The sequence below is a fragment of the Pungitius pungitius genome, chromosome 13 (assembly GCF_949316345.1).
Source record: "Pungitius pungitius chromosome 13, fPunPun2.1, whole genome shotgun sequence".
Classification (NCBI taxonomy): Eukaryota; Metazoa; Chordata; class Actinopteri; order Perciformes; family Gasterosteidae; genus Pungitius; species Pungitius pungitius.
In genome coordinates, this window is record NC_084912.1 from 5,370,132 (window position 1) to 5,395,806 (window position 25,675).

Sequence of the window (25,675 nt, forward strand, 5' to 3'; positions counted from 1 at the left end):
GAGCTTGGAATTAGGGACGAAAACTAATTTGCAGGTGTATCCAGGAGGGAGCTGTTACCAGTTTGTAGACGGTGGGGAGGAAACATGGATCGATTGGACAGGATTAAGACGACGATGATGAGTTTGTTCGAACACGGAACAAACAAACAGCGGAGCTGTGCCCCACTGAGCATTTGTCTTACTTTGCTCCCCTCATTTGATTCCGGGGGGGGTCGGGTCGAAAGGAAATTAATCACTTTCCCTTCACACGATTTAATCTCTGCCACGGAGACACCTTTCGGCGGTGTGTGTTCGCAGATAAAAACTATTAATACTTGAAACAGCTTCCGGTGTCATCAATCTGAACGACGTCGGATACTCGTTTAGCGGCTCCGTCCGCGTTTGTCCACACGTCCGCCTCGCGAGCTGCTTTTCAACCGACCCAAGTTCCGACCGCGCAGGCATGACCTGATTTATTTTTTCTTTTCGATCGGCCGGTGGTCAGCGACCAACCTGTATATTTATTACCGATGTATGGCTCTTTACAAAACACGCCAAATCCAGACTTAGGCTTGTTGCAGCAAGAATTGTCTTTTGCTCAGTACAGCCTGATTGAGCAATGACCATCTGTGGGTTCTAGTCCCATCATTCATCTTCGCATGTCAGAAGTTATTATTCATAACCAGCGGAAAGACAGTGAAGTTGTCCTTAAGCCTGTTAAAAAATACCCCGAACGACATCCCAGAAAAACGGCAAATGCTTGCTAACGTTGAGCAATGTTTATCGTGTTAACAAACAACATTTGAAGATCACTCCTTTCTGAAAGTGTCCCAACGCGTGACTCAAAACAAACACTGTGCAGACGGCTTGTGATTAAACGTAGGAGGCGAGAGGGAGCTGCACAGGAAAGGCTTTCGAAATGTAACCGGAACGTATTAAAAAATGGCCGACTGCTCCCTCCCCAACCCGATCCGATCCGATCTGATCGATGAAAGCTCATCCAACCCCCCCCGTCCCTCCTCCTGTAAAAGCAGCGGTTTCCCTTCACTAATTCCTCAACCAGAAAGCAACAGGGGAGAAAGCGTCAGAGTCAGAGGAGCAAAGAGAGAAAGGAAGCCGTGTGATTGAGGGTCAGGAGGAAGAAAAGCCACCAAAAAAAAAATCCAATGAACAGTTTTCAATGCCTGTTTGAAGGAGGTCGGCCACTTCGAGAGAACCACAGTGTTTTCTATCCGTGAGTACTTCTGATGGTTGCTTTTGGAACCCGAGGTGCAGTGATGTAGACCCGTTGAGCTCAGATATTATTTAATTTCAGACACCACTTGCAAAGTCACAGACATCAAAGAATTACCACTGATTTGGCGTCTTGGCAAAAAAAAGTTGCCCTAAAGCCAATCGCCATTTAGCTTGTAGTCTGTAGTCTGGATTTTTAATCCAAAAAGTTATATCTTAAGTTATTTTTTTTCATCTGTTATTTCGTAGTATTGTCTCCAGCCGCAGCATACTCAGGAAAAATAAACATTAATATTGGAAGGTTTGAATTTGGCTAAAGAATACCCCAAGGTATGGTATTTAAGGAAATTCTGTCAACGGATAAATATTTAGTATTAGATCTTTTGTATGATCGCGATTACTTTTCACAGTATTTGTGTTTCTTGTTGGGATGGTTTTTTAAGGGAATCTGAAGGCTATTCAGGGTTTTAGCATGACTATTTCTTCCATTTGATATTGGAATCATTAGCAATACTAATTATATTTACAATATCATGATGATAATGTCTGGTTATTAAGACATAATTAAAATGTAATTCTGTAGGATATTTATTTCTTTATTGCTGTAATTATCAAATGTCCCTCTGCAAACATGCAAGACAGTAAATCCCAAAAGCACTATCAACTGCAGGATAAAACAACATAAAATACACATTAGGAATATCCAAATCTACTCTATTTAACTCTAATTTGTGGGGATAAAACATCTAACCAGATGAAAACACCCCATCATCATTTTCCATTGGCAGGGAAGAAGAATCCTCCTCGCTAAAGGCACATAAAGAGAACATAAGCAGCTGATCGTATTTGAAGCTAACTGGTCTAAAGTTCAGTCCTTCTCATCATAACAGAGTCAAGCTCACTTGAGTGTATTTAACTAGTTCAGTGGGGCCTACGTGGCATTGGTCCACCTAAAGGAGGAAAGAGAAGAGCAAGAGAAGATGCGTTGGTTGCCGTCCAACGACAGAGGATAAAATCATGTCTGTGTGACGGACGGGTCTTCAATATTCTTCCATTCGTTGGTCCCACCTCATTCCTGAAATAATGGAGAATAAGTAGGCAGCGCGGTGCGTGGTCACTGACTGAGTACCGCCACGCACACGTTTGACTGGACTGCTCGTGGGTCAGTAGAACAGAGAGTAACGAGCGTCATACGGGTTTAAAAGATTCAATGTAATGGGTTTTTGTGAGATCAGAGCATCAAATGAGCAGTGACGCTTTTTCCTTCTACATGTTCCAGATAGACTCAATTAAACCAAACTTTTTACAGTTCAATTCTTGAATTCCTATGATACATTATACTGTGCATGTACTGTTTGTTATTTTTCCGACTGCAGTTATCAAAAAGAGACTCATTTGATATGATTCTGCGCATAAACATGGCGTCAATTTTGTTATTCTGTCGACTCAATGACGTCAGGAGGAATAATCAAATCACTTTTTAGAAACTCAGAAAATGTTGGAATGGAGGAAATTAATTACCGCCAACTGTAAAAGTCTGTGAGCTGCGTCCTCGACAGTCAGTGGAGCCTCTCGGCAGAAGCAACAGCTTCCCGCATGAAGACCAGAAACGCCAACACGGGAGAATCAAAGCGAGTAACTAAACCATAATAGTCATTACTATCATCTTTGTCGTGAGGACTTACCTCGCTCAGAGCTTCTAACCATTTGCGCTTTTGTTTTAAAGCAGACAGCGAACTACAGGGGCCCAACGTCTTCACACTAAGTCGGATCTTGGAGCAAGAACTTATTTCAGATGCATCAGACGTCTCATCGCGAAACTACCAAAGAAATGAAAAGATCACATATATTTAGCCGGTTTACAGTTATGTGCATGTGCAAGAGAAGGGAAGACGTGAGAAGGTGTAAATAACAGCATTATTGTTATTTCACACCAGCCTACGTCCACCCAGGAAACTTGTCACTGTCCCCTCGCTGTTCCACACACAGTCAACACAACGCCGCTCGTGCGCCTTAATGTCAGACAAAGGAACGGACAGAAGTTACCAAAAAACCCTCAAGGCTGTTGGATAACATTTTGAAGAACAAACACTCAGTGCCCATCTCGAGAGGCTCTCGAGTGTTTTTTTTTTAAGATGCAGCAGAAATACCCTCCTGGTCCGGTTCAACGCTGCAGCCTCAATAGCGGAGAGCGATCATTCCGTTTTAACCACAACATTAAATCCAAAGCAGAATGACTGGATTGTTTTCGTCCCAACAAGGCACGGAAACCTGGAACGTATGACATTAGAGTCACTAATGGGATGTTCAGTAAACAGCAACTGTCATAAAAACCCGCTTTGGCTCGTGGCATTTTGCGTACATTCAGATTGCAAATTAGAAAACCCATTTGAATGAGGATTTGGGGTAAATCAGTCATTTACTGCACTTCCAAAATATCCCCGAATCAGTCCACCCCAAAGGGAGAGACTGTTGAACATAATTCATTAAATGTCCACAGCGCTGACAGACACGGGAAGTGAACACTATCAGGAACTAAATTTAACCCAATTATAACACTGGGAAATCATTCATTTCCCAGTGTTCAAGGCATAATATCAGCATAACTCACTCTGAGGCCATCAAGGCTAGTATATAGCTATTCGCTTCGTGCTTTATGCCAACAAGGAACGATTCGGATTCCCAATTTGAAAGTCCAATCTGCCCGCCACACTAGAAGCAAATGCTCTCAAAAGTAGAAAGTCGTGAATCCTTCTTACCAAAATAGCTATGAAAATAAGAGAAATCCTCTGCAAAGTGTGGTTTGATGAATCCAGGGACGTTGCAGCAGTGACTAAAGCCGGAAAAAGCACTTAAATGATGACATAAACCTTCAGTATCTTCTTTTCTGGTTGCAAAAAGGCTCCGATGGTAAAAGTGTGATAATGTTTTCATCATCCTTTTATACTTGCTGCAGAAGCGCGCACGAGGTCATGAGATCAGTTGTTTCACTTCGAGCCTTGACTTCATTGAGCTTTACAAAACTAACCGTACAAACCTCAGAATCTATTCTCAGATTAAGTGGAATCTGCGGGCAGGGAGGCTGGTGTGATGCTGCGCGGTTCCTTCGCCTCTGGGCCCGGCGGGGCTCCTGCACACGGGAGAACAGAGAGCAGCAGTAATTCAAGCGTGATGAAATCATGGCACGGATTACTTTTTTTTTTATCTCGGAGATTCGTTTTAGATGAAGAAAAAAAAAAAAAAAAAAGCACAGATCATTTTGCATTTTAACCGTGCGAGTGGGGAAACTCCCGTCGTGTCGCATGTGTTGATCTCAGCCGCGTTGACGGAGAGGCTGGCCCTCGATGCGCGATGCATGAAAGGCAGAGTGGTATTGCGTCGCATGAACAAACAAGTGAAACAATGGGAATATCCATTATCACGACAGATCCCGGATACGGGTTTGTTCTGAATTTCCTGGTTCAAACTTACAGGAAAACGCAGCGGGAAAGAGCGCACCGAAACACTTTATCGATCTTGGTGTACAGGGGGAACCGAGGAAAGAGTGAAAAGAGTTATTTGCAGGGAAAAAGGTCTCAAGCACAAGAAGCACCTAAAGTTTACTTTGTCTTTACTCAGAAACACTTTTTCTTATACGTCATCGTAGGACTTTCAGTTGCAAAGTGAACATGTTGACTTTCTGAAGGAGGACAGAGTGAAGTTAATGAAGCGTTGTGTTAGTTCAGGCGAGACGTTTACCGTTTATTCTAAGTCATGTGCACCTGGCAGATGATGATCAGCTGATCCCAGAAACATCAATCACACAGCGATTCAGACAAAGCCACTGTTCGCTCAAGGCACCTGAATCCTCCCTCCAGCTCACATCGTCCATGCCTTTTATAGGTAAAATATTTCACTTAGATTCAGCTAATAACACCACCAGAATTATCCCTTGCAATATATTTGTAATAAAAAATAAAAAAAAAGATAAATGTTGTGGCTGGCCATTTTTAATTGAGAATGTGTGTGTTTGCGCTTTTAGTTTTTCTAAATGATTGTGATATGAGTTCGACCTTTTATTGTCGACCTCAGGTTAATGACGGCGCCAACTGCGATCGGTGCACTCGTTCTCCTCTCTGCGGGTCATCAAAGTTGATCTTCAACGCAGATGTTTGCATAATAAATGCTAATGTATTGCAAGAGTGGCAAGAGGTGTAAAACATAACAATCAGTGAGTCCAAACTGCTACATATTCCCACATATAGGAAATAAATGTCTGGACTATTCATTTTGAATACAATGGGTGTGCCTGTGTACAAAGCAGCTTCATTCTCCCAAAACCCAATGCAGTTTTAATTCAGTATAGGTTAAGGTCACCTGCTGAAAATGGAAAGAGGGATAATGGAACAATTTCAGTCAAATTCAGGCCAGCGGGGGATTTTCTCTCCTACTGCGAGTTTCTCAGCGTCTCCTCTCGTCTTTCTTGGTGCTGCACTCCACGTCCTCCCGTCTGTCTGTTTCTCTCCCTCCAAATCTTTAGGTATCATTTGAAATTCAGGATATCAATGAGCCCGGGAAGAAATTCTGCCGAGGGAAAGAGATGAAGAGATGAATATTGTTTCAGTAGCGCTTCCTTTCTACTGATTCCTATGATTATATATTAAAGGTTTGTGGCTACAAGATGCCTTCAGCCTCGGGGGGTCATACTCTTCTGGAATGACTGAGACACTCGAGTGGTCATGGTGTTTATCTTCATGCACTATTGAGTAATATGCTCACTCTCAGCACTGTTTAAATGAGTTTAAGAGCCTCAGAGCCTCGGAGTCTCCGAAAAAAGAGCGACGGAAGAGACGCCCCAGGTGGAGAAAAATGGTCCGGTTGAACCTGAGGGAGAAAACCTTATTCTTGGTATTTCACCAGATTTTATTGTCACCGCAAGTGTGTGTGTGTGTGTGCGATTAGGTCGCGGATTAGGTCTGAGGGTCATGTCCTCGAGTCCTTCTGGGCAGAACGGCAGAGGACAACGGACAGGCGCGAGGAGGATTAGCGGCGCCCTTCATAGTGAAAGTGGCATCGCGTTCCACGGGCCCTTCAGGAGACGCGATTCTGAAAGCTATGAGCTGACTTACACCTGAAGAGAAAATCAAGAGGTGGGACATTCGTGGAGTCATCCGCGGCAAACGTGTCATTTTGCCGCATGATTACTCCATAGCCTGAGAGTGATTGTAATGTCTGAGCCACCCACATAGTAATCTAGCAGCCTATTCGGCTTTGTGTTGTCTCTCGCTGTGATTATTTCTACTCACATTAAGCCGTGATGTTAGTACGAAAACAGCCGTCACGGAGGATGTTTTTCCAACTCGGAGTGGCTCCATAAGGTACCACAATCCTAGGAAGTCCTCATTACTCTCCATCCTCGTAATGCTCTTTTCAATGTGTCCGATGGGAACTACCACCTGCCACAGATCATCTTTTCACTCCACGCAGGGCTCCCCAGAAATTAATCAATTTTTTTGCGTTGGCTCAGCAGCTATAGCCAATTTCAGGATATGTGTACCGTGGTCGGTGGTTCCTTCTAGAGGATGGCAAGAGACAAGAGGCTCTCGTCAAAGGGATTACACCGGATTTCAATGTATTTTACAACATGTCAGTCTTTATCTCTCGCTTCCTCTCAGTTACAAATCCCTCTGGCTGTGAGTGGAATTCTTTTTTTTTCACCTCTCGCCTCCTGTGTTGACGGACCAATAACAGCGAGCCTCGGCGGCGAAGCCAATTGACAGCGTGGCTGATCCATCACCTGCGCGTCGCCATTAGCATTCACGCTTCATTAGCCGGTAATCACCCAATATGAAATAGAACTGTGGGCAATACATCTTGGTGGTGGCACCAGACAACGGCCACCCATTGAACAGCTTTCAGAAATGGGAATTTTATGGTGTCTCTGTTTTCTCAATGCACCATATATTATATCTGACGCAAACCCTCCCTTTAGCCTTTTTGTTATTGTTTTGTCTATTTCCTATCTTGCTTGGTATTTGTTTCTGATGTGTAGCACCCTGCCAAAGGACCGCAGACGAAATTAAGCCATCACTCTGGAAATGCTTTTGTTTTCCCATTGATGTTATTAACGAATAGATAGGCCGGTTGGTAAATTAAAAATAGCTTATCCGTCCACATTCACCCAATGCTGACTTTAGTTTGCAGCCAGTTGTGAACGTGACGAGAGTTCAAACCCTGGTGGACTGTTTTCACAATCTGTGTTTATCCAACCCAAACAGCCGAGGTGTCTGTATCCAGTTCTCGTGTGACGGATTCTTGACTCCTGTCAAAACCTGCCGAGAACTTACTACGTTCCTACTGTTGTTGTTCTCTAGACCCTTATTTTTCTTTCACTCTGTGTGTTGTCATGAGTTGGAGTCCTAAACCGTCGAGATAGGTGTAACTTTTCTGCTCAATTTGAAACAGAGTAATTCAAATGCTCCCATGTCTTGAGTTTGCTTTGCATTTTACAGATGCTTCTAAAACCCTTATGTCCTTATTGCTACTGCATGAGTCATCATTTTTCCCATTTCCCATTTGTAAGGCTAACACAACTTCCATATAATCCATTTACTACTCAATCCAGTTTTCCTTTTGAACTTGATAAACTAAGTATCACAGAGTTTACCAAAATTGAAGATAGTATAGAATAAATTAATTGTAGAGGTGGACACAAATAAACTAGTCCATCGTGTTGATTAGTTTTTATTAGGTTCTGCGTTGACACAAGCTTTAAATATCGGTAATAATGTAATTGAGATGCGGGTTGATTCAGTTCAACATCTAAATGCACAATTTTTTTTCCGGTAAAATCTAGAATCCTATCATAATATATAGTCATTTTTGATTGCATGTGTGATGAAACCACACACACAAACCATCCCACTGACTTCTGTGGCTGCGTTTTCTGTTTATTAGCAGGTGACTTTTTTTATAATCCGACTCGCCAGATCTACATGTCTGGTTTGACTTCATCTGGAGCTCCTTAAAAGAAAATGGACTTTTAATACACCGAAAGACAGATGAGACCTATATGACTTCCCCGGAGAATGATCTGAATCAAATTTAAAAGCTATTTTAGGCTCCAGTGCCAGGTACAGTCACGTCACCTGGGTTGATGTTATTGGATGAAATAAGATACACCCTCTGCCAAGTGTGTGTGTGTGCAGAAACGGGCCTGGGCCTTCAAGTCAATGAGACCGGGGGGGCTGGCCCGAGACCTAAGATTGTGTGTGTGTGTGTGTGTCCCTGCGAGTATTCATGTCTGTAATACAGTTGGCGCTCCATTAACAGCCTGTGTTAGCATGTCGGCATCCGCCAGTAAAAGTGTTTGGACTGTACTATAACCAGTTCTGACAGTGCCACCTGTCATTGTGGCGATGCGGGACACGGGGTCACTTCTGGCAACTTCACCTGGTTGACTCACTTTCCCCTCGATTGTTTGAGCTTTGGCAACCGGTGACGTGTCAGTGTTAAGAGAAACAACAAGTGTGCGCTAGAGTCAACATTTGTATGGGTGTAGTGCGTCCGCCAAGGAGAGAGTGCAATTCACGTGTGGTTGACGCGGTATCCATCACCTGTCACGCCCCTCTCTCTCTCTCTCTCTCTCTTAGGATGAGGAGTCTGACGCGTTCCTCTTTCACCTTAAACACACACGATCCGAAGGCCGGGTGACTCGCACTCCCCCCCCCCCCTCCCCCCCCCCCCGAGCGGCAGGTGTGACCACGTGTGCCTCGTGGGCGCATTCCTTCGCTTTTCCCGACAACCCCCCTGGCGCAATACCTCGCATCTCCTGCCTCCAGCATTCAAAGACCCCTCTCCTCCCGCTGAAGCGTGTTTACATAGGAGTGAGTGTGTGTTTTTTCTCCCTCTCCTTCTCGTTCGAGTGCCTGTTCAATAGACAGATGGTTGCACTTCCTTTTAAGGATTGATCGCAGTAGCCTATCACTGGCGTGTGCACAGCTTTGTGTGTAAGGTTGTATTGAAGCGCACGCACGAGGAGCGAGGTGAAAGGTCAGGGCCCCCCGGGAATTAGCCTCAAACAAGAGACGACGCTGTTATTTTCAAAGTGTGGTATTTCATTGTTTAGGAGCGAGCTGTCTCTGTGGCAAATTTAATGCACAAGCATTTTTTTTTTTTTTTTTTTTGTCTTCGACATTCAAAACAGCCTCATTTCAAGGACTGTAATTTAACTCTTGTTTTAAAAACCGCGTACACGGTATGTATTGGACCTCATCCAGGTTTAGATTTATTGTGAGAATGACAGAAAGGTGACCTTTCAACTCTCTCTCGTGCAGTTCCACTCAAGTGGCTGCAGCCTTTTGGTTTGACATATCCCTGAACCATTCTTCCACCAACTCTATTTTGCGGCACTATTATTCTCCCTGTCTCTTGTCCTCACATATACACACACATACTACACAGGCATGTCTAAGTGTCCAAGAGTGCCGTGAACAAAAGATTCCAGCAGCTTGTTACCGAGGCTGTCAAAAAGCAAGGAGACCCACCACAGAGGTGAGGATGTGTGTGAAATCCCTTGAGCCTGCAGCCCTGGTCAGGAGCATAACAACATCCTCTCTTTCCACGTGGAGTTATATTCTCCTCACACCTAAGTACTATAATACCTATGCCGAAGCCTGAAAGTAAAGGAATTTTGTTTATACCGTATGCAGCATTAGATTGCTCCAGATTGGTGGAGATATGTATAGCTGCCCAGATTTAAAGATTCACTTCAATTTAAAGGACACAATGCTCAACGTACACAAATATAAGCCTTTTGTAATGTTTGCTTTGCTACAAATTACTGTTGGAAAATAAACAATTTATTCTTCTCATGCAGCTGTGGTTTTAGGGAACAACTTACCGTTTTTAAAGTCCTGAAACGTGTGATGCCGTCGTTTTGTTGGAAGAAATGGTAATTGTTTTGTAAATCCTTTTGCCAGCTGGAGCATGCCAGGCATTTGGGACTCTTCATCGTGATTTGTTGAAGACAATAAACCCACAAACGGTGCTGGAAAAAACACTTTTTACAACCATCCATTTACTGGAACTACCTCTTTAAGCTTCATTCCGCAAGGACCGTTCCTGTGTTGGAGCTAAATGTCCCAACGAATTGAATTTATGATTTGCAAATTGATATGAGGTGGCAAAAATACTAGTGCTGACGTTAATGCAAACCCATTTTAACGAAGTCAACTTTTTTATCGCATGACTGAAAAAAGTTTGAGTAGCTGAAAGTAAAGAAGTAGTAGGCTTACCTTTTATTGGTAACTTAACTGGTACGGTTCATTGTTTCTGAAATAAGAGGCCTGACTGCTTTGTTCACAGCAAACTTGAAAAAAAGAGGAAATATTAAGCCATGGTTTAACTGCACTATGGGCTGAGTCCTTGTTTCCCTGAAATGTGGACTTTATCATTTGATTTTGTTGTTTATCAGTAAAATATTTGCATCAAGCAAGCCAATCCACTTTTCCATCTTAATAAAGGGCATTAAGATTCATTTTTAGTTAACTATGACATAAATGCGATTAATCGTTTGACCGCACTAGCATACACCCTACTGCATGCTGGGATGTAGAGAAAGAACAAAAAGGGAGAATCATCCCGGCTCAAATTTGGAAATGGTCATGCGCTCCCTCTACCTGCTCTTGGTAAGATCTTGTTTTGGCCGGATCCCATGCGATGCATCGTCGTTGGCACCCTCCGTAACCTCTCGCAACTGATTATTTTCTCACTTCCGTGCATTGTTATTTTTTTTCCGAGTAAGCTCCTGTCAGAGCGGCCGTCTGTTTATGGCCGCTGGTGCCAGTGCGAGGCGGACTCAGACGCTCTGTTGCTGTAATCTGGATTGCAGCGGGGGAAAAAAAAAAGACACCTCAATAAAAGCAGATGTCCTGGCTTCCCAGAGTCATAAAGGAGAATAAACAAGGTCAGAATGATTATGCCGAGGCACTTGTTGGTATTAAGGGACCGGTGCGACTTTCTGTCTCTACGGAATAGGAGTTTACACAGGTGTTGATAACATTTTCAAGATTCACACTAGATGAGTAAGGTTTTGATAAAGTATAAGTATATATATTTTTAATATACACGGTATGCATTTAATGAACTGACACAGCGTCCCTGAAACTTCCAAACTGATAGAAAGGGGAACCTCAGTAGAGCATCACGGTTTGAAACGAAGGACCACTTTGGCAATTGATGAGTCGTCATTGAGAGTGTTTTGCATGTGACTATTGGCTCTTGGGGAAAACACATAGTGATTGCAGTTATCTATTTATTAGTATATCACATGGAATGCATTTACACCAACACCCACATCTGGATGTGCCTCAACGACAGATGCAGGGATCAACAGTCTGAGATTCAAGCAGGATGGTTCAGCAGATGGACTTGTTCCTCAATCTAAATGTCATGTTAGTTTTGTGAATAAATTAAATGTGTAAGGATAAGGATTTTTTTCAACCTAACTTTTCCAGTAGTATTGGACATATGGGTCCATGCTTTATTCTAGAATAAATAATAAAATTATTATTAGTATAGAAAATTATTCTATACATTTATTACAATTTTGGGTGAACTTAAAGTCTTAAAGTTATTTGAAACCCTTTATGTGAGTAACAGCAGAAATGAACATTTTTAAACTCAAAATAGAAAAAAGGAGCAGTTATCTGATCATTGCTGAACAGCATCGGGTCAACAAATGAAGAAAACCGAATGCTCGACGCTGTGGGCTAATCCTAATAGAGAGCCTAGGAACGTTAATCCGACTGACTGGACCTCTGATCAGAACCCCGTGGGCGCCTAAGTCTGATTGAGGGACACCTCCCGTCTCCCGCTAGCTTCGTTGCACCTCTTCAACCCGATCAAACGACTAATCAGCCAGAATAACTGAAAACACCTGCCTGCTTGTTTAGTTGTTTTTAAGATTTAAGATTTTTTTTTGGAAAACACCTACAAACGTAGTTTCAATATCAAGTCATGTCAAACATACCTACATTGTTTTAGTAAATAAATCTTTTTCCATCATGACATGAGGTGCGCCTGCTCTTTCACCGCTTTAATCCAATATTTAGATCTGGTCTCGCATAACACGCCGAAGGTGTCCACGTCTTCTTTGTTTGACGTACGAAAGCCGCCGCTGCTAATCCCAGTGACGGGAACAGTGCGCCCCGTCAGACTGCTGCACAACAAGAGGCGCCATGTGGGCTTGGAGTTAGCTCTGTCTCAGGGGAGTTCTGACCCGAGGAGAGGAGAGCAAACTGTGAGACTTACATGCATGCAGCATTTACCAGTTGTGTGGGATAAATGCTTCACGCTCACTTAAGACTTGCGTGAGCGAAAGCGTTTTGAACTTCTGAGAGTGGACTTCTAAGAAGCACCGCTCATGGACTCCGTCAGGTGCATCTCGGATGGCAGATGGCCTCGTGCTGTTTCACAAACCTCGCCACCATCTTCTGGCAGCAGCGCCGCCATCGCCAGCTTGTGATGGATATAAACCTCATCCTGTGCACTCCCCTTTTTATCTAATTAACTATATAATTAACTAGCCTTTTTTACGCCTTCGCTCTGATTAAATTGTTTGAGAATTATTTAAAATAATCACCGTCGCTTAGGAAGGTGTAAACAGCTATTTCTTAAGTAAACATATTGTGGAAAAACAGCTTCCTGATCATGTAATGAATCCCTCTCCCTCCGCGTGTAACTTGTCATTGATTTATTTACATAGTTGAAATCTCTATTATATCTTTATGGCATAGCTTTATATCCGGGAACAATTACATAACAAATCTGGAAATAAATAATTCATTGTAGCTCTTTAAGTAACTTTATTGACCATCCAGTGCGTTATTACTGACTGTGTTAAATCAATCTCATGAAATCAGACATTGACTTCACATTTTTCCTATATATATATATATATATATGAAGAGACTGCAGTTGCTCCTCTGCTGTCTTCCTGCACTGTGCGTAGCTGCAGGTCGTAGCTACATCTGTATGAAAATGAAAGCCTTTAAAAGCAGAGCATACACAGAGGTTGAGAACGTTAAGGTGACATTTTGTTGTTGTCATTATTAACTGTGCTAAATAGCAGCATATCTACACAGAGGTGAACAAATCGCAGCGATAAGCGGTTACTCCCGGGGTCGCAGGACTCTTATTGCGCTGTAATGCGCATGTTTACTTCAAAGGAAAAAAAATGACAGTGGCTAATTCATAGTTTACTGTGAATAAAACCAATAATAGGTCAGTTTTTTTGGAGTTACAATAAAATCACCTTTTGTATTCCCAGTATTTGCTCACCTAATGCAAATAACGCATGTGAATGCATGCTCTGAACGCTGGTAAATCACACGTGATCATTTAAACGCAGGGCTCTGTGTGCTCTGTGTGACCACAGTTTGACTCCCTCCTCGACTTGCTCTCCTCTCCACTACAACGCAAAGACCCGCATCCCAAAATCACCGTGCATGCTGGGTCGTCTCAACGTGTGTGCATTCCGTCTGTAGGTGCTCTCCACACAACTCCCTTCTATTATTCCACTGTGGCTGTTGATTCGTTTTTTTTTTTTTTTTTTCTCAGCTTGAAAAGCAACCTTTCCATTTCATGGTTGAGCCCGGCTCTGCCTGGTTTGGCAGTATTATTTTCCGTGTTCAAGCTGTTGACGCCTGAGTTGTTTTTACAATAACGCCTCAACCCTAAAATGAAAAAATAAATAAATCTCCCTGTGTCTCTCTGCACTTGTGTCAAGATCCCATTACAAAGGTGCTGCATAAGATGCTTTTAGCCAAGCCAATAAAAATATTCTTTATTTTTCTTTCTTTTATAAATTACTTGGACAGAGATATGAATAATGGTATTGGGGGAAATTCAACGTAGAACAGCACCTCTTTATCTCAAAGCATGTGGTGGCACTCAAGGGTTTGCATCCAATTATAGCAGCTTTAACCTTTATCAAAAGGCACTTGTCATCGTTGTTGGACATTGTCTCTGCGCGTTGCTGCTCCGCTGCTAATAGTTGCTAAAAATAGAAACCTGAAATGGCTTCGTATTAAACACCCAATCATTAAGATGGATCCTTGGACCCAATTTGGATTGCGCTGTCCAACCCTGCTTGGACAAAATGTCAAGGAACACAGAACTCGGTAAACGAATATTGATTTTTTTTTTTTCTGTGCACCTGAAACCATCACACCTCCGGCCCCTGCGAGTCAAACCTGAGATATGGAGCTCAGCATGGCTCTGGAGAGAGAGATCACTACAAGCAGCTGGTTTTGAAGCCCTGCTAGCCCACCCATGTTGTCGTCCGCTGCATACAGTTTTCGTCCGTTTGATTGTAGGGTGAAAACACACAAAACACTTGTCCTGTGTTGTGCAGCCGGGTTTTGTCTCTCACGGGACTACAGATGTAAATCTGTGTTAGTTAATCATTGCAATTTGAGGCAACAGACAGGTTTGATTGACCCATATGAATTCCTTCGCTGTAGTATCAGTCAATGTTGGTCACAAAAAAACGGAGCATAAATGAACATATAGACACCTGCATTGTATATGTATAATGTATATTTGACAGCATACACAATGAGACAGCATAATTATATCCAACGAGTATAACTACTGTTTAGCTTCTGCTATATTCTGTTTCTGCCATGAATTTTAATCACACGTGTCATGCCTTGACTATCCTGTCGTTCTTGCAGAGGCAGAGGCAGGTACAAGGGGTCTGACATTTGGCCTTTTCCCAAAGTATCCACTCTTTCCTCCCCGGTTCTGCAAGCCTTCTTTGCCTCTATTGTATAGACATGACACTTAGACTGTGGGGCTTTTATTTCATCTAATTTATTCTGCTGTGTTAAAGTCAAGGTAGCACATTAAAGACTGATTTCCCTATGCACTCTTAAATATATTTTGTGTTATGATGAGTTAAAAGGAACCTTTTTTTTTTTTACATTTGCTCTAGCATGCAGGCATAGTTCTTAGATTTGTTTTTATCTTCCTCTGGTTACATTTGCAGGTTTATTGTTTGTGTTCACATCGTCATTGTCTATTCATCAATGCTGCCATGCATGCTCATGTGAGATGACCAGTATTTTTCATTAAATGTGAGAACAGAGTATGTCAGTGATGCAGGAATGTGTATCGTGTGTCCACAGAGGGGCGCCTACTGATGAAAGTGGTAGCAGCGTGCGCTCAGTGTCACTAACGGCTGTCAGAAGCTTTCGGCTACTGGTGTCCTTTAACAGCTCAGTTGGAGGTCTGAGATCCTGTCGAGGCACAGGTGCAGCACTCACCTTGAAACCCTTCAAAATGGGGTTCAATATACTGCGTGTGTGCTTTTGTGCGTTTACTGTAAATGTGTTTTAAATGCGTTGCCTGCACTTATTTAGTCGGTGTGTTTGTGTAAATCGTAGTGGTAGTGCTCGCGGGGAAGTTCCTCCTTCAGGGGGGGGGGGGTTTGTTCCCTTAACAACAAACAGCTGGTTCAGGGCACTCTCAGGTCAGGTGAAAAACATAAATGTGACTCACTTTTTTATCAAATCACACAAAACCTTTTGCCACCTTTGTTACTAAACATTTACTGGCTGTTTAAATGAATCAGGTCTTAAGACACTAGTGAACTTGTTTTTTTTGTGGTTAGTGAAGAATAACCTGGTCCAAATCATTTAGAATTAAATCCATAATATTCCAAATGATATGCCGAGTGATATTTGTCAGTTTTATATAGCTCTGTGTTCTATTTGACTGTGTGATGTAACTGTAGAGCTATTTAGAAAGGAATCACTTGTATCTCATACTTCTTTTTTTCCATAAATACCACAAGCAAAGATGCATTTGGAGGCAAAACTCAACGATGATTATAAGTGTTTCACAGAAAAACCGGAGCGGCAAAGTAACGGTTATCTAATTGTTAATAACGGCTTCAAAAAGAACACAGAAATCTTCAGTTTATTGTTTCCATTGTGAAAGAACAACAAATAGCTCTCTGCTATTTTCTTTCTTGTTTCTGGGTATAGAAGGTTTTTGCAACACTGCAATCACATCAGGTGGATAATTATCCACCGCAGGGTTTCCATTATCTATCTGACACCAAAAAACGTTATATTCAGCCAGAGAGACATGTCCGATACCTCAAAAAGTCTAAGAATGCTTCCTCCATGAATCTATATCCTTTGTCCTCCATTTCACGGGCTGTCTGCAAGCCCCTACTTAACATGATGCCTCCATAGTGTCGTTGCCAAGCAGTTTCCAGCAACATTGTCTGTACCTTCCCCGTGTGACTTTGATGGTTTTTTTTAAAAAGACAACAGCTATTTTACTTCCTGTGGTCTGTCATGCTCACATTTTAGGAAAATAAAATCATCAATATATTTCCTGTGTGCGTATGAATGAAAGACATAAGATTACAGAAAAAAATCAGTTGCGTGCAACCTCCACACCTGACCACAAAACCACACCCATTCAAGGCCTGATGTCAAGCAAGGTGCAATATTTGGGAAAATCCATTTCCTGTGTTTAAGTGGAATGTCTTTTGCAATTTGCACGGTGTCATAAGTGACAGGTGTCGAATGCAGCCAGGCTGTCTCACTGGAAGTGTGCAACCACGTTGATTTAGATGCCAAGTTGTAAATGTGATATATGGCTTGTGATGCATTATCAGTGTGCATTCAGATTCAAATTAAGTTATGAGCTAGTGTCAAACACACCGTGGACATGTCAGATCCAAGCATCTTATCGCAGGCATCCAGCCTGCTAGTGTAGGTTCATAGCCCCACCTACTGGACATGAGTAGAAATGGCAACTGATCATGTGTCTTTTCTCCATTTCATTCTCTCACTCTATCCCCAAATCCCGTTTCTACTTCTCCTTTTGTGACACCCCCCCCCCCCTTCCTTCTTCTCCATCCTTTCTTTCTGTCTCCATCTTTAGAGTATGCCAGGACATAACAATGAGCTCCAACAGCACAGACCCTGGTCTCTTCCTGACTGCAAACACGCCACTCCCGGCAGCCGGCGCCTACCCACAATCCAATGCTCTCCACCAAGGAGGAAGCGCAGCCCCCTGGTTGGTTGTGACTAACCTTGATGAAAATTACACTTCCACCAGCAAACTCTTGAACTTCACCTCGGAATCCCAAAATGGGAATGCAACTGTGCCCCTAGATCCCTTGGGTGGTCACCCTTTGTGGCAGGTGGTCATAATTGTCCTGCTGACAGGCATGCTGTCACTGATCACTGTGATCGGCAACATCTTGGTGGTAGTATCCTTCAAGGTCAATCGCCAGCTAAAGACTGTTAACAACTACTTCCTGCTCAGCTTGGCTGTCGCTGACCTCATCATAGGGGTCATCTCCATGAACCTCTACACGGCGTACCTTGTGATGGGCTACTGGGCAATGGGCAACTGGGCCTGCGACCTCTGGCTGGCCATAGACTACGTGGCCAGCAATGCATCAGTGATGAACCTACTGGTCATCAGCTTTGATCGCTATTTTTCAATCACCAGGCCTTTGACCTACCGGGCCAAGCGGACCACGAAGAGAGCCGGGATGATGATCGGCCTAGCCTGGTTTGTCTCTCTAGTCCTGTGGGCCCCTGCCATCCTATTTTGGCAATACTTTGAAGGTGAAAGGACAGTGCCCACCACCGAGTGCCACATTCAGTTCCTCAAAGTGCCCACTATAACTATCTGCACGGCCATTGCGGCTTTCTACCTCCCTGTGACTATAATGAGTGTCCTCTACTGGCGCATTTACCAGGAGACTCAGAACCGATCGAAAGAGTTGGCCGGGCTGCAGGGTTCCGGGAGTCGTGGTGGGATAGGAGGAAGGGGCGGCAAAGGCAGGGGTGAGAAGTCCCGTTTTGTCCATCAGACGGGAAGTTCCAGAAGTTGCAGCAGCTACGAGCTAACGCGGTTGTCCCGGAGAAGGAGCACATGTCAGGAGCTGGTCGGCCGCTTCCACTGCTGGCCTGGGGTCCGTTCTTGGAGACCTGGCAGCACGAGGCAGGCGGAGGGCGACCCGGACCAGAGCAGCAGCGACAGCTGGAACAACAACGACGCTGCCGTCTCGTTGGACCACTCGGGCTCCTCAGAAGACGAGGACTGTGGGGGCAAAGAGATGATTTCCCAGAGTCACGCCATTTTCTCCATTGTTCTCAGCCTGCCCGGCATAAAGGCTGCTGTAAACTCCCAGCTCACCTCGTGCGAGGACCTGGATGTGGCCACGGAGGAGGATCCCCTCAGGGGAGCGGAGGACAATCGAGACAGCCTCTCGACGGGCGCCAACAACAACACCGCCGCCGCCACCGCTGCCCCGGATGAGGCCGACAGTTCAGAGAACAGCTATCACCAGCGCTTCTGCTCACGAAAGATTCAGTCGATGCCCAGCGTCCAGGCTTCCTCTAACCAAGGCTCCGAGGCCCGGCCAGCCACTGCTTCCACAGCCTCCGACCACGGCGCCACCACCAAATCCCAGTCTGTCCCGATGTCCTTCAAAGATGCAGCTCTTGCGAAGCGTTTCGCCTCCAGAACCCGGACTCAGATCACCAAGAGGAAGCGCATGTCCCTGGTGAAGGAGAAGAAGGCGGCTCAAACCCTCAGCGCCATCCTCTTTGCATTCATCATCACGTGGACGCCGTACAACATCATGGTGCTGATCAACACCTTCTGCGACGTCCCGGGCATCCTGTGGGACGTCGGGTACTGGCTGTGCTACGTCAACAGCACGGTCAACCCCATGTGCTACGCCCTGTGCAACAAGACTTTCCGCACCACCTTTAAGATGATTCTGATGTGCCAGTGGGACCAGAAAAAGAGGAGAAAGCAGCAGTTCCAGCAGAGACAGTCGGTGGTGTTCCACAGGAGGATTCCCAGGGATTCCACGTAAAGGAAAGGTTTGAATGGTTAATAACACCGAAATCAAACGATTTGACACAGGAGAAGGAAAACGTGAACATGTAGTTGTTTCTATGGCGTTGTTGTGCTGAGAGGTCCTCAATGGGTTTCTCCGCTGGTGTGTCAAGCACAGCAACCCGAACGTGTGGTTTTCTCGCAGTGTGTGTTCGTGTCAGTGCATACAAGCGGTTTGTATGAGTAAAAGGTGTTTGTGTCGGGTCAGGCTCAGAGAAGAAAACCTGCCAGCTGTCCCAGGAGAACATTTTACCATTTCAGTGTGGGAAACAATAGCAAAAAGGGCTTTTTTAAATGGATTGCAGGAGAATATGTGAAATGGAACTGACACAAGGGGAAAAAGATGTCCTTGTTACAGGGTTGGGGATGTTTGATTATTTCTCTCTGTGTGTAGCTAGATCTGTAACGTGCAGAGTGGTTTTACATTTAAAACAAAAACTGTGTATCTGTGATGCGTCACTGAGAGCTAAGACAAACCCTATTTGGTGTCGCGGGCTTCTTCGTTGTACTGATTTGACCTGTTGTCCTCTTGACGTGTTTTCATCAGAACGCCTGCACGCGGCCTTTCTACGTGGATATAGCTTTCCTGTGTCTGATGGAATGAACCGTGTCCTTACTTTCAGTCAACAGATATATTGTTATTTTCTTCCTAAGATTTTGAGCCAGTCTGAAAAGGAATCCTCTGACGAACTGAGTTGTGAATATTTTGTGTGGCACTGCAGCGAACTGCTGTTGTGTTCAATGTGATTGTCGTGGTTTTTATGGTGGAGACAGTAAGTACATTGGTGGTGTTTTATGTACTTGCGGTTCTCAGTCATGAGTAATGATTATACATTGATAATATTCTGTTTGTGTACATTTGGATATTTATGACTTGGTACACAATGATTGATTGCACACAAAGATGTTCATTTATAAAGATGTGTGTTTTGATCCACACTATCCTTTTAGATTTCTACTAAATGATACATTGAAATAACTCTTTGTAATAGGCCTCCAAACTTTCTCATAGTAGAGTAATGGCAGCCTCTAGTGGCTTGAGAAGGACAAAACATAACATTTTTTAATTCATTGTGCAACAATTATTCATGCTGTAAGCTTGTTTTGTGAATTGAGATTTTAAATCTAAGAGAAAAATTGCAATATTAGTGAGGAATGGCCACAGTAACTGAATTATAATACTTTCTGTCATAAAGTGATTATTACTTTTGGTTTGATTTCATATTATTTATGGGAGAGGTTTTTATTAATAAGACTTGCAGCAATTTATTTGTAAGAAGAGTTGAAAGATGAAAATGGTCACCAATAGTCTGCCAATGAATTTATCCAATTTTTTTTGTAATGCACAATTTGTTATTATTGTTTTGAGTAGTTGTCTTTCTTTTATTGTTGCCACATCTAAGTCTTGAATATTGTGCAAAAGATATATAGAAGGCAAAGGAAAAGCTCTATGCCAAGAGGCATATTGAAGAATTGGTCGATTGGATTATGATCATGCAATGATTTGATTTATGTGGTGTGTACTAAAAAGATGTTAAAAAATGATCCCATGCTTGTCATCAGTGGGTATTTAGTTTGCTTTCAACACAATATGCTCTAGTGGTACGGTCTTTATCGAAATACAAGTTTTTTGTACTATTGGGATTGTACACTAGTAAAATGCTGAACATAAACATTTCAAGTATGCCGATCATACCCATATTTTGAGTCAATAAACAAGCAAAAAACTTTTGACAGAATCTTCTTTTGCAGTTCTGATTGTGTGTTATTTTCCTCTGTATTTAGATTCTATGGATTTTCCTTTATTTATTGCGGGTTGTCTTAGCAGGAGACTTTATTCCCTGCCTATAAAATATTTGAAAATATCCTATAATATAATGAAAAATGAACTAAAACATGTCCACAGCCCCAGGCCGCCCTATTTTGATGGTGTTTTTGTACTCTACTCTTTTGTAATCCAATTTGATCTAATATCTATTACTATAGATAACTATAGATGTTTAATCACTAATTCGGCTCAGTAAGATGTCTGGTGAAAGCTTGTAACCAATTTCTTAATTGGACTTAAATGTGGCATCAGGGTGCTCCAGACCCCAAGAAAAACCGAATCGAGCTTGGTATTATATACCTAAGCTTATTTTTGAATATTTTTAATTTTGTCAAAAAGATCCCTCTATCACTGCCTGACTCCGGCAGACCATTAATAAAGAGTGTTTAGTTCTAACCAGGATGCACCGTCCTGTGGTGAGGTCTGAGGTCTGAGTCTCAGACAGTGCTAATGGGAGATGGCCAACAGGCCAGACATGTGATGAGGAAAATACCAACTTCATGTGACCCGTGGCTAAGGAGCGGCTCATAGACAAGGACAAACACCCAATTGTGCTGTTTTCCTCAGTCGGTGCTGAACCACTGAAGGGAATCCACCAGTCAGGCAAGTACTCTTTTATTTATAATATCATATTTTAAAATATATCTCTTTAGAGGCTCATCCACAGTGTTTTGAACCATTTCATAGATTTTGAAATCGACTCCTTATGTTACAAAATTAATAACATGAAGATTTAAACTTTAATGAACTACTACTGGGTTGGTCCTTTCTGGAAACATTTTTGGAACTTTTTAAGAACGTTTAATGTATTTATTTCTTCAAATATTGGTTTATGTGCTATTAGTTTCACCCACTTAATTCGCTAACAATAATTTGTGACAAAAGGCTCTACTTTGAGTGTGCCACACCCATTACACAGTCCTAACACATGCCTCTACACACACACAAACACATAAATAAACTTCCAGGAAGCTTTAAGACATACTTACATTTACATTTAATGTTTTGTATAATGTGTGACTTTTTTGTTTGAATAAAGTACTATCAAAATACATATTTTATTCGATAATAAAACTGTAATGTGTCATTAACTGTAGACAAAATTTAGATGAAATTAGATGCTGGTTTTACAGTTAATAACAAACTACATTTTCTATTAAATATATAGTAGTAATATAATAATATTTGCTAAAATTATGGCTGAAACAAACATTTATTTAAATTGTTAATTAGTCTGATGATTATTTCATCAGTTAATTGAGTATTTGTTAAATCTAAAAAGTTTATGAACGCACATCAATATACACAAGGAGACAAATCTGTAGGTCTGTGTCAGCTTGCATTTATCTACAACTTACCTCATGACTCCACTGAGAACCGATTTGCCTTTCAACTGCCATTCAGACACTAAGCTTGACTTTTAAATCAGTTCATGGCATTTAACTCTTTTCTTTACTTATTTTTCCTCCACTTCAGCCCGCCTCGATTGCCTCCCCTCCCGGACGAAGCCACTGTGTCAGGATGCACACCATTAAGACAGTGGAGACCCAGGTGCCCTTTCTGAAAGAGAGCTTCTTCACCACCACTTTCAAAGGCCGAAGGAAGAGCAGCGTCACCAACCTCCTGCGTAAGCAGCAGCACTCACTCCTCAATCAACAGCACCAGCAGCAACCGTGCGTCCGAGAGCGGCGGCATCCTGACCACTTCCTCCCCCCTCCGCCCGAGGACGAACCGGGGCCGCGCACCCCGGGGCGCAAGCGACTTGTTCGCTCCACCAGCAGCCCGTTATGCAAGACAGCCGAGCGCGCGAGAGCAGATGGGGATAGGGAGGAGGAGCACAAAGAGAGGGAGGATCAGAGAGGGAGGGAGGACGCGCAGGGTCGCGGGGGAGAGCGAGGAGTGAGTGGCGGCGAGCCCGCGGCTGTCGGTGCCGGCCGCCCTCCCCCCCTCCTCCTTTCATCCTCGGCTGAGCTGGGGGAGGCGGCGTCGTCGTTCTCACAGCTGCATGGATCTGTGGTGGGCAGGCAGCGGGGATTAGGAAGCTCTGTCAGGGCCGTGACCGACGCAGACCCATCAGCATCAGCAGCAGCATCAGCAGCAGCATCAGCAGCCCGGGAGGATGCCCAGCCTCGACCCCAGCAGCATGGCCTGTTAGCCAAGGGTGTCCGCCTGCTCAGGAACATGGGGAACCAGGACACGAAGCAGAAGAAAGCAGGAGGAAGCGGTGGAGCAGCAGGAGATGCCTCCTGTGATGCCGATGCTGGTGAAAGGGAGTTGGATAAGAAAGCTAAAAAGTCCCACAGTAAGATAAGCAAAGGAGGAGGAGAACATGGCGGTCGGAAGAAGTCAAAGTCGGAGTCGAAGGGTTCTGTGTTTTCCGGCATTAAAATCAGGAAGGGTCTGTCGAAGGCGAAGGGGTCGTCTAAAGAGGACGTGTTGGAAGATGGGAGGCCAGGCCGCTTTGGTAAAGCAGGGCCAAAGCCCTTTGCAGAGGCAGGCCTGTCAGCTGATGAGATGCATTCAGATGTCGAGGGCGATCTTTGCAATTTCACTGCAGACATTCAACAGTTTGGCGGGGATGAGACTGGCCGAAAGACGAGCTCCGGGTCGGACGCCGACCTTTACAGTTTTCACTCGGCAGCAGCGGACACCGAAGACCTGCTCTCTGACATCCAGCAGACCATAAGAGACCAATGTGTGGCCGGGGACAAGCTGGAAATGGTGACTGGCTTCTTATCCCAAGTGTCAACATCTGAAAGGGACCAAGCCTCTCAGAAGGTAACGCCTCACCGGCAATTTGATCTGGATGAGGACGCTTTCTCATCCCTCGTTGATGCTGCTGCACGTGTGCCTCAAGAAGTAGGCGAAGGGTGTGAGAACATAGAGAACGAGAGCGCTTCTTCTGCTGCAGGGTCGCCGAGTGAAAGCGGCCCGACATCTTCCGCCCCGGACAGCAGTGGGAGCCTTCTCCCGAAGACCAACAGCTCGTACAGCCTCCCTGACACCACAGCCACCAGCACCTCGTATGAGAGCGCCGAAGAACACCAGGATGAACTGGAGAGTCCTGATCTGTCCCCACAGCGGCCTCAAGTCAATCAGACGCCCCAGAGCAGAAGCACACGTGTGCCAAGTGTCCTCTTGGACCCCGTGGAGGCCGGGCCGATGGGGTCGCACAAGAGCGCAAGCAGCATGGACCTGTCTCTGGAGCGGGAGGATGAGGAGGAAACTGGGAGACGGGACTTCCTGTCCCTGAGAAGGAGGAAGAGCAGCATGTCTATTAGTCAGCTCACTACGGACTACCACCCAAGACGGACCTCCTCCTCCTCCTCCACCACCACCTCGCCCTCAACTGTCAAACTCTACCCTCCAGTCCACCCCTCCTATGTCAAGACCACCACCAGGCAGCTCACTTCTCCAATCGGCTCCCCAATTACCAGCCCCAACGTCCCGAGGAAAACAGAGGTCACTGTTGCTTCAGTCGAATCCACCCAGGGGTTCAGGAGGCCCAAGCAGCGGTCCTGCTCCATCGCTGGGCCCCCCGTGGAGTCTGCAGACTGGCTCACCGAGCTGGATAAGCTAAGAGGGAGGCAGGGTGGCCGGGACAGATTTCCAGAACGGGAAATACCGGAGAGAGGTCACGCAGGCGGGCTGTACTGGACACTGGGCACCAGGAGAGCACATTACGGACGCAAGACCTCCACCGCCACGGCGCCCTACCTGGATGTCTTTTCCGGTGAGTCACATGTAGCGCGGGGTTCACAAGAACCGCTGACCCACATGGAGCTTAATGAGACAGACGGGAAGTGCTAAGAAATAGCCACATAGTAAATTAGCAACAGCACTGATGGTGGTTTGATGCCAGTAGTCGTGTTTGAATGCTGCCATCAAAGTAAGTACACACAGCGGGGAATGATTTGGGGGTTTAGACCAAAGTAGATGGATTTCAAGGAAGCTACCCGCTCTCTCACTTCCTGTCCGGTGGTACTCTGGTTTTCTTTTTGACTCAAGAGGCAAATCGTTTTTTTAGAACTAAGTGGTGTCCTAAAACAAGAAGGCACTTTAGCTTTCAGCAAGCGAAGCTCGGACAGAAGCTAACGGAGCCTTTGTTGCGAACTATTTTCATCCCACGGATTGTAAATATGATAAAATAAAACCCAATCCATTTGACAACAATGGAGGTACGGAGGAATAACCTATGTTAAACTTAAAGCAACACAAGGGAAATCTGTTAGCTCAATGCAACAAAAATTTGACTATTTTTGACTATGTACCGAATGTAACTAGTTTGGCTCCAATCTCGGTCCATATTGAGACTAGGTTATTATAAAATAGAATTTTTCGATGGTTATGGTAATTGGTTTAGTTATAAACACGATAGTGACAAATGATGAGGTTACACAAACAATCAGTACAATAGCTTTGTGTTGACAAAGAGGGTTTCATAATTGAGGAGTGTCTTCGCAACCAATGCCTCCTTCTGATAAAACAATGCCACTCTGTCCTCCTTTCTGTTGTGGTGCTCTTCAAGCGCTCAGCTGCTCTCCACAGTCTGGCCCTTTGCTCATAAATCAGAGCCAATGACAACACTCCCGCCCACTCAGGGCGATGCACAAACACACACACACACACACACACACACACGGTAGACACTGGATGCTAAACCCGAGTGACAGTTTATCTGCATGACAAAGATGAGTCATGATACGAGGT

General features: G+C 44.2%; 2 protein-coding genes across 4 annotated transcripts in view; both read left to right on the forward strand.

Moving 5' to 3' along the window:
• chrm3a (cholinergic receptor, muscarinic 3a) overlaps window positions 1-20,866 on the forward strand; it is a 60,271-nt gene extending 39,405 nt beyond the window's left edge. Inside the window, exon 3 of the mRNA XM_037466306.2 lies at window positions 17,158-20,866. Coding sequence (XP_037322203.2) covers window positions 17,177-19,114 — 1,938 coding nt within the window. The 5' untranslated portion in view covers window positions 17,158-17,176 and the 3' untranslated portion in view covers window positions 19,115-20,866. The remainder of the gene's footprint in view (window positions 1-17,157) is intronic.
• A 643-nt stretch (window positions 20,867-21,509) lies between these two features.
• The window catches only part of fmn2a (formin 2a), a 30,671-nt gene continuing 26,505 nt past the window's right edge, over window positions 21,510-25,675 (forward strand). For all 3 annotated transcript variants that reach the window (XM_037464812.2, XM_062566743.1, XM_062566744.1), the window contains exons 1-2: window positions 21,510-21,568; window positions 22,442-24,698. In XM_037464812.2, the coding sequence (XP_037320709.2) occupies window positions 22,487-24,698 (2,212 nt within the window). In that variant the 5' untranslated portion in view covers window positions 21,510-21,568; window positions 22,442-22,486. The remainder of the gene's footprint in view (window positions 21,569-22,441; window positions 24,699-25,675) is intronic.